The sequence below is a fragment of the Ammospiza nelsoni genome, chromosome 6, assembly GCF_027579445.1.
Source record: "Ammospiza nelsoni isolate bAmmNel1 chromosome 6, bAmmNel1.pri, whole genome shotgun sequence".
Classification (NCBI taxonomy): domain Eukaryota; kingdom Metazoa; phylum Chordata; class Aves; order Passeriformes; family Passerellidae; genus Ammospiza; species Ammospiza nelsoni.
In genome coordinates, this window is record NC_080638.1 from 57,641,838 (window position 1) to 57,652,633 (window position 10,796).

At 46.3% G+C, this 10,796-nt stretch overlaps 1 protein-coding gene across 1 annotated transcript in view; it reads right to left on the bottom strand.

Moving 5' to 3' along the window:
- MTHFD1 (methylenetetrahydrofolate dehydrogenase, cyclohydrolase and formyltetrahydrofolate synthetase 1) overlaps positions 1–10,272 on the bottom strand; it is a 40,526-nt gene extending 30,254 nt beyond the window's left edge. Inside the window, exons 1-2 of the mRNA XM_059474324.1 lie at positions 10,094–10,272; positions 1,905–1,989 (exon numbers count right to left, since the gene is read on the bottom strand). Coding sequence (XP_059330307.1) covers positions 1,905–1,989; positions 10,094–10,134 — 126 coding nt within the window. The 5' untranslated portion in view covers positions 10,135–10,272. The remainder of the gene's footprint in view (positions 1–1,904; positions 1,990–10,093) is intronic.
- Positions 10,273–10,796: the final 524 nt, after the last annotated feature.

The following is a 10,796-nucleotide window of genomic DNA, read 5'->3' on the forward strand; positions in this document are numbered from 1 at the left end:
TTATGTATGTGTGTGCTTTGATGGAGACATTTCTTCCCCTGCAGTTTTGAACCTTGGGAATTTTCCTGCCAAACAAAAACCAAAACAAGGACAAAGTGGTGCACAAAGAAAAAGCAGCAAGTGGAACAAATGCCTGCAGTTTTTGGCAGCACTGAGTGCTCACAGTACAACTGCATTTCAGGAGACTACTTCCATCATCCAGTATTTTTGTTAAAGGTAATATTCCTTCTAACCTTAAGAAAATAGGGGTCAAATAGGGAAAAGCTGATAAGCAAGCTCTTGAAATTCTCTTCCCTGGTACTCGGCAGCCATCCCTGGTTCTCACATAGACTACAAGCTGCAGGAATGACCTGATCACCCAGAACACATCGGTTCTTCCTCCTAGGTACAGATAAAGTGGCAGTCTCCCCCTGTAAAGTCTGCTGGATTTAGGAAAAGGTTTGCTTCACAAAGGGAAGAGAAGCAGGAGATGTCAGCAAACATATGTTTTGTGAATAAGGAATTACTGACTACAGGACAAAAAAAAATAAAGATTAACTGACTTATTCTTTGAGCTCAGAGGACACCAGACACCTTCCAAGAACAGAGCACATAATGTATTGTGTGCTACAAATAAAAACAGCTCATTGTCCTGACTTCACTGAAAAACAGACAGCTGCAAATACCAATATTAGGAGATGAACTCCAAGTCCAGATTGTTTGACAGCTTACAAAAGTGTCAGATAGCCAAAGAGCAAACAGGTTGTAAAGGACTCTGAGACAATCCAGGACTGAATACAAGGCCCACCAGGAAAACAACCCAATAGCACCACAAGACAGCAATTTTTCAACACAGTTTATGAGGTGAACAGTTCAGCAGCTTTCATCAAAGCACTACTAAATTTTTAAACCCTCCTTCCTCCCAAGCATCTGCAGACAAAGCTTCTGTAGAGACCATCCGCTTAAAGCTAATGGAAAGGAAAACCAGAAAAACAAACCAAAACAAAACACAAGCACAAATTTGTTCCTGGCATCAAAGAGGAGTGTGGCCTTTGTGTGCTATGGTGGTATTAGCACTGGAATCCACAGACAGGCACCAAAGGCTCTGCAGGGGCTCAAAGTACTGAAAAAGGACAAAAGTCGCTGCTCTAAGCAGCCACTTCCATTCCCTCTAGCTTTTGTGGACACACGGGTCCTTCCTGCAGCATGACACTTGCTACTGCTGGTCACCTTCTGACCTAAGAACAGTTTCCATCTTTTTATAGCTGCAAAGAAAAAAATATGCCAAACACAGGTCAAACCCCTGTACCTGTTATGTGCTTTTTAGTGCTTTTACCTCTGCAAGCCTTTCTGGTAGACTCTAACACCTGCTCACTTCTGAGGGACATTCAATTCAGCAAAAGAATGTTGTTCCATCCCTTGTACTCAAAGTCATCCTGGCCAAAGGTAGTTTTAGTTTTGTTTGGGTTCCCTCCCCTCTTCTACCCCTCTTTTCTCTCCATGTTTTGACATAACAGCAGACCAGATCACTTAATAAACTTCCCATTTGGAGGATTTCTGGTACAAACACATCTCTGAAAGCTGCCAAACTTCAGGGCTCACTCAAGTGCAGAGATTTCAAATGGAGTTTACAAGCACTGCTTGCTCTTAACAGGCAAACAGCTTGATTTTACCATTTCACAAACACAACACTCCAACAGAGAACAGGGTCTGAAGAAAGAAATAAAACAACTTAAAAACCCAAAAATGTCGCTGGGCTCTGATACTTAGCAAAAAGACATAGCAGGACTCTGGCACCATCTCACAGAGAACACTGTTCCTAATAAAATGCTACCAACTTCAAGGCAGCCTTGATGAAGCTCATCAGCCTTTACCACTGCAAAGAAACTCATATTTTCTGTAGTTGGCATGAAAGAAAACAATACCTGTAAAATGGCAAGTCCTGGTCTGAAGCCTGGAAATTTCTGAGTCATCTCAACAACTTGCTGCTTTAGTCTCTCTCTCACTTGTCTGAAAAGGGGAAAAAATGAAAAGAAATACAAGGTAGAAGTTAATCACAGGGCTGAATTCTGATACAGTCAGGAGTTGTAAAAGTGACAGATGGGCAGACTGGCAAACATGCACTTATGCCTTGAGTACACAGCTCCCAGCAATCTCCAAATAAAACTGATGTAAAAAAAATCACTGAGACACTCTGGAACCAGGTTCATTCAGATTTATTTAAATAACTTTATTTCTTTGAAGTCTACATTGTGCCTCTTCATGCTGTCAGAGGATGCAAGGGTAAAAAAAAGATTCAAAATTTGGCATGGAAACTCTTGGGACTTCAAACTCATTTCTCAAAAGGAAATCCTCTTTTCACCAATGCTGTACTAAAATTACCTGAATCCCAGAGGCACCAGTTGTCACTGTCACAAAAGCTGTCCTGGTAAGGGGTTATGAATCTACAATGGTAAAATTCTGGGAAATAACTAAAAAAGCAGGAGGTACCCAAAGATAAAGCAGGGAGGAGAATGGGAGGTGGACAGGAGTGAGGAAAAGTCACCAAACCCTGGTTCACAGCTCAGGCCAACTCTTCAGTAAAGGCAGGTTTAAGGATACAGTTGTAAAAAAATCACAACTTTGAAGCAGAGCACTGACTGGTTGTTCTAGCTCAGATGTGAACTCACACCCAGTTCACCATGGAACATTTTAATGACGAGTACCCAGCACTGAAATCAGCCACAGACAGCTCAAAAGTCACTGTTATCACCTCTCCCCAGCCTTGTGCTCCTCTCTAATTTCTCAACCATCCTCTGGCCCCACAGGCAGAATGCTTCACCAGGGAAGGGGAGGCCCAACTGCTCCATCTCCTCACCAGAGGCAGTCAGGATTCTGAAAGAACTGACCAGTTCTGTCCATCTCACAGGCTCATGGCACTGGAAGGAGCCTGTGGCACGGCACTGCAAATCTAAGAGACACTCAGAAGCAAAAGCCAGGTAAGCAAAACCTCACAGGACATGGGAGGCTCGACAGGTCTGTCCATGTGACCTCCATCCTGTGTCCCATCCCCATTCTCTGAGATGAGAAGGTGCCACCACCACACTCAGCAAATCCACCCTGCACCAAACAGCCTTTTGTGTAAAACACAGCTCTCCTTGTGCTCATTTAGCCTCACATCAGTATCACCAGGTGTGCTACTGCCCGAGTGGGACCAGACTTCCCAGACTGGAGCAGGTGCTGCTGGTGCCAGTTCATTAAAAATGCGAATGGCAAGGGTACAGGGACAGGGGACACAGCTGATGCCAGCTGGGAGCCTGTGATTCCTGCACAGAGGAAAACAAACAGCCAGCGAGGCAACTCCACCCTGCAACTGAGCTCCAAATCAGAGCTGCCAGAGGCAGGAGACAGGGGAATGGCAGCAGCACACAGCTCCTCAGCCCAGCAGCCTGATCCCAGGGGACAGCACAGCTTGCCCAGCCAGAAGCAGCCCTAAGGCTGTTTGAAGCCTCATCTCAGAGGGAGTCACAGCCTCCAGCTACATCCCAAATCATGCATCTCTCCTGCTGCATCCTGGATCACGTGGCCAGAGCTCTGCTGCACCTGAGGAGTGGGTTCAGAGTATTTATAGGTACCTGCATCTGCCCAAGTGGTTCAAAGTCTCAGTGGAAGTGACTGTTCTCAGCCTTATTAAGAAACCAGATCTGAGCCTTTCTTTGGCTGTCACCTCAGTAGAACACTTGACATCAGGACCAGCTGATGAGGTCAGAAAGTCTCATAGCAAACCTTAGCCCAGTGTCACAGATATCTTTTGTGAAAAATCTTTTCTTAAGATTTTTCCTTGTGAGAAGCTGCAGTTTCAGCAACAAATGTAAACAATGGTTATCTGTTGCTGTAGAATGCAACAAGTAGATCTGTGATTAGTCTCCTGTAGATGTTTAAATTTACTGACTAGTCATGGCAGAGGTGGCTCTCGCTCTCAGTCTGAGCCAGCTGCCTTTGTTATTCATTCTTTTCTATTCTTAGCTTAGCTAACCTTCTGAGAACCTTTCTTTCTACTCTTTTTAGTACAGTTATAATGTAATATATATATAATAAAATAATAAATCAAGCTTTCTGATCATAGAATCAACATTCTCATCTCTCTTCACCTGAAAACCCTTGTGACCACAGTCACAGCCCAGCAATTCTTTGTGCTTAAGTGACAAAAAAAATCATCTGCTGGGCAGCAAAATCCCCAAGTGCCTCTCCTTACACTGCAGCTGTAAGCCCCTAGGGAGCACCTGAGCTGGCTCATGAGCAGCCTCTAACAACACAACAATCTCGAGGAGCATCACAAACCCCCTGGACGTGGCCAGTGAGTGGGGAACTCCTCAAGGGAACTATTTCTGAGATCTCTGGTGTTCCAGTAAGTTCCAGCGCTGGTTTGTGGCCAGCAAACAAAAAGAAATACAAACAAACATGAAATATTAGAAAGGGCCCCAGGTTTAGGTATTACTTTTATTGCAGTCTTCTCAGCTGAAGAGAAATGAGCCCACCCAACTTCCTCTGTGAAGCAGGGCTGTGGTGTGCTATCACCCCCAGCAGCCACAACTGCTCACACATGGCATTGCTGTCACTCTCCATAATTAGGTGCCAGGTCACCTCCCGAAAAAAGGCAGCACACACACAAACGTGGTGCTGTCAGTGTGATTTTCTTTAGGAGCCTTCAATCAAGGAATCATTTGTTAGACAGCCACCTAGCGTTTGGTGCCACTGCTTCCAGTGTTCAAAGCACCACACGGGCAAAGGTTTAAGAGAAAATTCAAGAAAAAAAGAAGAAATCATTGTTTTTCCCCAAAGCCATAAAAATTATCTTTGCAAACCAGCAGCTATTTAGTTATACAGTCTACAAAATTCTTTTATGGACCTCAGGCCTTCCCAAAGATAAAAGTTCATATTGATAAATCAACACTACTTTTTACTGGCTGTATGAAGATTCTTTTAAGTCTTCAAATAGCAAATTTGCAATTCTATGTGTCTGCTTCCCCAAAAGCCTTCTCTCTGACCCTAAGCCCCACGTGCCCTTCCACAAACAAATTCATGCAGCAAACAAAAGTCCAGGGTCCACACAGGTTAAGGACAGCACAAGGTTCTAAGCATACAATGCAACAGCCAGCTCCAGAGATTAAAGAACTTGTTAGCATTTCTGTCTGTGGGCTGCAACAGTGAACTGAATTTAAATTTATTAAGTGAATTTCCCAGTAATTCAGACAAAGGACAAACCACACTCCTTTAGCTCTGCTGGAAATGGAGAGAACATGGTTCCCATATTAGCAGAACCTCACACCCTCCTGTGGGATTATGGACTCAGTGCCCAGCTGGTGAGGACACACAGCACCACACTGTGTGTCCCCAGTGCGTTTCTGTTCCTCCTTTGAGTAACAGGGTCAGAAGTCTATGTAAAGAGTGCCAAACACAGGACCTGGAAACACCTCCTCAGAGACACTGATGCTCCAGAAGAAGCCTGTCCCCAAAGGGGAGGGTCTGGCTCTACTGCCTGGATCACAGATTCCCCAAGGGTTTCATAACCATGCAGCAGAAATGCTCCTGCTGCAGCCCTGCAGAGACAGCTGCATGAGGCTGATGGTCCTCCCCAGGTCCTGCTCCATCCTGGCCAGAGCTGCTGTTCTTGCAGCCATTCCTCCTCACAGCCACCAGCACTGCCACTGCTCCCATGACCAACACCATAATGTGGAAAAACAAACTTTCCCATCTCCAAACCACCATGGCACCATGTCCAAGGTCAGGACAACTGCATTGTCTTAAAATGCTGTGAGGGGACGGCAGAGAAGAATGTCACAGAACATTCCACTGCACCCAAAGGAGGCACAGAGGAGTCTCTCCTCAGGGAACTGACAGCTTGGCTCAATGAGTGGCACTGGGATAGGAAATACCTCGGGAAAGACCATCTGAACACTGCTGGCAATTCAACAGCTGGCTCCAGACATCATTTAGAGCTGGAATGACTTCACATCTCCCACCCTCTTGTCTCATGCTCCTGACACACTGTCATTATCTCCTAGGAAAAATGCCTTCTACTTTCTACCACTTCGACACTCACAAGGTTTTTTAACCACCTTATTGGCTGGGTCAGCACAAATACATGCATGAGCTCTCTTCAGACCAGATAAACACACAAAGACATTTCTGATTTTTAAATACTTTTTCATCATGTCCAAGGTGGGTCTGAGAGACAGCAATTGAGGCACTTTGCAAATGTGGATGACTGACAATAGAACAACAGAGTTTAACACAAAGCTGAGTCCTTAAAACTTGGAAAAGTTTGCCCCAAACATGAGTTATGAGACCACATTCCCACGCTGCAACATGCATGCAGGCCTGCTTCCCAAAATGGATACTTGCATATAATACCTACTATCAGGTGATTTAATCAGAAAACACAATAGCAATAGGAAAGGACTCAATCCACCTTTGGACCTAGTGGCTGCCAGCACTCCACACAATATTCTAGGCCTATCTACAAAGGTTTGCCTTCTGAAGGAACAATATTGGGAATTTACTCATTCCACAAAGGGGGCACAGCAGTCCCCAGATGTTCTTTGCCTTCCCTGTAAGCTGGTGCTGATGTGCACAGACCACACATCTGTGGCCCTGCTGTCCACCAGACAATGTTTTCTCCTCTCTTATCAACTCTTTAGAGCAGGGTTCAATTTTTTTAAACTGAGTCTGCACAGCACTGAACACAAGGGGTTCTTGCTCATATTTGGGGCCACCAATAGCACTGGCAGCTCACTTTAACTCAGCCCATCCACAGTGTGGGACCCTTCCGTGCAAGCCTGAAACATTGTGGGTAGGATCTGGTAAAAGAAAGCTCAGGGATCAGGGAATTTTTTCCATTTCAGACTAGATTTACTTGGAGTTACAATAGGAACTCTGGGAGAAAAAAAAAAAAAAAAAAAAAAAGGCCCAGACTGAAAAGGCTGAGGAGTTGTTTACTGCACTGTTAGCCCCAGCTGTAAGTTCAGCCTGATCACCACTTAATTGAGCACTCTAAACCCAAAGCACTACCCGGCCCACCCCTAGGAGCTGTGAGAGGGGCCAAATCTTCTCTGCCATCACAGCTCATCAGCCACTCTTCCAGAGCAGAAATGTTGGTCCACTCCTGCTCCTACCAACCAATTTGGGCCAAGCCAGAGTTTCCCAAACCTGGGTTCTTTCAGATGGTAAAGTCTGAACTCACTGCAGGGCACAAACTGTAAAGAAGAGTCACTACCATGTTTTGCCCTGATTATCTCTTTAGACAAAGAAACAGAGATTGTTTTTTCTTCTGGGAATACCAGCAATAAAAGGTGTAGAATACTGTATTTTTATTACCTTCAACCCACCATATCCTGCACACTTAAAGCACTGCTTTTCCTCCTCCCATCAGTCATTTGTTTACTGTGCTGTTATACAATAACTCATCTTTTGTAACTCATTTGCCAATGAGGCAAATTTAACTTGTAGCAAGATCTGAGGCAGAATTACTAAACAGCCACTCAGAGAAGTAGAGGAAATCCATCCTGAGGTAACCAGCCAACTCAGATTGATGCAGAACCCATCCAATATTTAATATATTTCACAAACTGTGCAAGCTTCTTGTTTGTATTGACAGAAGAAGACTAGATGCATTTTGATGTTGATGCATTAATATCAACACCAAAATCCTACAGAGAAGACAATGCCTGCTGTGTTCTCCTTCCCATGCCCAGCCTAAACACATTTCCATCCTCACAGGAAATACTCAAAGCCACTGAAATTGTCAATTTTCCTCTGTACCTGTTCTGAGCCTTTCAAAGGTGTGAACTGCCTTTATCACTTCATTAAGTTTTCCTTATTTATAGAGGCAAGGAAACTCTCTCAAAGTACTTATTCCCTTTACATGTTTCACAAGAATAAGAATGCCAATATCCACCTGATTTTTGTTTAAATAGCTGGCATGATTGGGAATTAGGTATTTTTACATCTATTTGGAGGAAGGGGTGCTTGGTGGCTGGAGGAGAAAGTTCACAATACTTATGAGCTTTGATTTAAAACACACACAGTAGCCCAGCTTTACATAGCTGAACATTACTTGTTTGATTCAACTCATTTGTCAATATTTGACTGACTTACAAATAAACATTTTTCTTGATTAAAGGGTAAAGTAACAAAACCCACCCCCTACAAGACAGTAACTGAAAACGTTTTGCAGCTGATACAAAGTCAGAGACATTCCCTTTCTACAACAGGCAGTTCAGTTGAAAATTCCTAGAAAAACCACATGCCTGTCACTTCTGCTGCTGCCACTCTTGGCCTGGAGGTGAACTCTGAACAGGGAGAATCCCTTGGACCAGCACTTCTCCAGGGGTCTGGAGGAAAGGCACAGCTGTCTCCTGGCTGGACAGCCCAATCCCTCATGACTCCTTCAAGAACCCCACCAGAAAAAGGCAGAACTACCTAAGGCCCACAGGCAGCAGGTGATGCTTTTGCTGTATTGAACATAAATACAGCACAAATAAAAGGAGTGAAGGACAGCTGAGCAACTGCAATTATTTTTTTATTCTGTGGTGTCTTCAGGTCAAGATTTGATGAGTCTGGAAGAAGACTTCAGCCCAACACCTTAAGAGATGTGCTGGAAGTTAATCAAACCTTTCTCCTGCATGTGCCTATTAAAAGCTCATGCCTCTTTCCCGCTATTTGCACATCGTGAATGTCCTCTGATAACTGGTAGTTTATAGCTGCTATTATATAGTACAGAAAACAAACAGAAATAAAAAATTTCACTCCTATATCTTTAAAATTAAGTAATGCAACATGCCACACCAAGGAAGCTAGAAGTTTTAATGTGAATTGTACCCCAAGTAGCATCTTTCCAGGACCAACTGCACTTCGGGGTGACTTTTTATGACAGGAAAGAAACCTACAAATCATCACCTACCCACCAGCAGCAAGCACAGGCATTAGAGAGTGTGCTGGCCCCAACAATGCCAAAAGCATCAGGTGGAATGAAGCATGTAAGACTGAGAGACTGCAACACACAGGTGGTACTGGCTCCAAAAATACCAGGTAAAAAACATGTAAGCAGCCTTTCCTCATGGATATTCACATTCAAGGCACATTAGGCCTACTTTTCAGTACTGCTCCACTGTTGGTTAGATGTAGCTGTGTCATACACAGCAATACCTAAGAGGAAGACTAACTGCTTTGCTGAGATTACTTTATACCTTTTCAAATGTAACCTTTCTACCCGAATTCCCTGATTATATCCACAGCAGATACCCAACTAACCTACCTAACCGAACTCTGTTTCCACAGAATGCAACAGAACCACTGCACTGCATTTCCCCCAGGATTAGGGACATTTATTTGGCTTTCTTACCAAATGTGTGTGTTGAGTGGCAGCAGAAAAGACAAGCAAAAGTTGTTTCTTTTAAAGACACAATGCAGGCTCACCTATACCCACGGCTTGCTAGCTGCGTAAATGCTGAAAAGTACAAGAACACTTTTTCTTTTAAGGTTTCCCAAACCTTTTATATAGCTTTGGCAGGACACCTGTGACCATTCAGCTATGTGTTACCAACATGTGAATCAACTTATTTTCCTTTAAAGAGGAAGAGTAAGTGCTTGTAGAGTATGAAAACAGAGCCCATACCTAAAGCACATGTTCCCCACTCCTGCTGATAAAGCATCCCACCAGCCCAGCCTGCAGGCACAGAAGCCGCAGGTCAGCCCGTGCCTTCACACCTGCCTGGGCTCTCATCTCATCCATGCTGAGCAGCACCCGGTGCGTTCTGGGGCACTTTGCACTCTCCTTAAGACCTTTAACACCGTACTTCGTCCAGAAACTCCCAGTTTACAGCCAGGAAGAAGCGAGCTTTGGCTGCAAGCTAGAGAAAAAGCTGTAGGGTGTCTCCAAACCTGCTTCGTCCACAGAGCCAGAGTAAAACCCCCCAAGCCCCATCCCGCTGCCAGCACACCCGGGGATTTGCCGGGGCACCCCTCAGCTCCACGGCCACACCGAAGGGCAGGAGCCCCACAGCTCCCGGACTTTCCCGCACGAGGGAACCCGGCCGAGCTGCGGGCAGGGCGGGCGGGCGGCCCCGCTACGTACCCGGAGACAATCTTGCCGCTGAGGATCTCGGCGGGGGCCATGGCGAGAGCCGGAGGGCGGGCGAGCAGCGAGCCTGAAGAGGCGAGCGCGGCGGGGCTCCGGGGCGCTCTGCGGGACGCACTCTGCCCACCGCCGCCTCACTCCCGCCCCACGTGGCCCGAACTTCCCGCGGCCCCGACCCCGGCCCCGCCGCGCAGGCGCTGCCCCCGTCCCGCCCCTCCGCTGCTCCCTCAGAGAGGGCGGCGGGGCTGGGGCCGCTCCATGTCCCGCCCTCCGCGGCTCCCTCAGTGCAGGCGGCGAGGCCAGGGCCAGTCCGTGTCCCGCCCCTCAGCGAGGGCGGCGGGGCCGGGGCTTGTCTATGTCCCGCCCGCGGCCCGGCTGTGGTACAAGGGAGCGGGGCCGAGCGCTGTGCTGAAATGGCCGCCAAAGCGGCCTCCAAAACGCCTCTGAGGCAGCGCTCCCGGGCGTGCCCGGCCCTGCTCCGCGGAGAGCGGGAAGGAGAGGGCAGCCCCGGAGGGAGCTGAGCGTTTCAGCTGAGCTGGACTGTGCGCAGAGAATAAATACGGAAATCTCACATCGGTGTCACAATAATCTGTTCCTTGTCCTCTTGTGGTTCTTATGTCATGCCAAGAGTAGAAATTAAGAGTAGAGTTATAGATTCACAGAGTGGTTTGGGTTGGAAGGGACTTAAAAGATCAGCTAG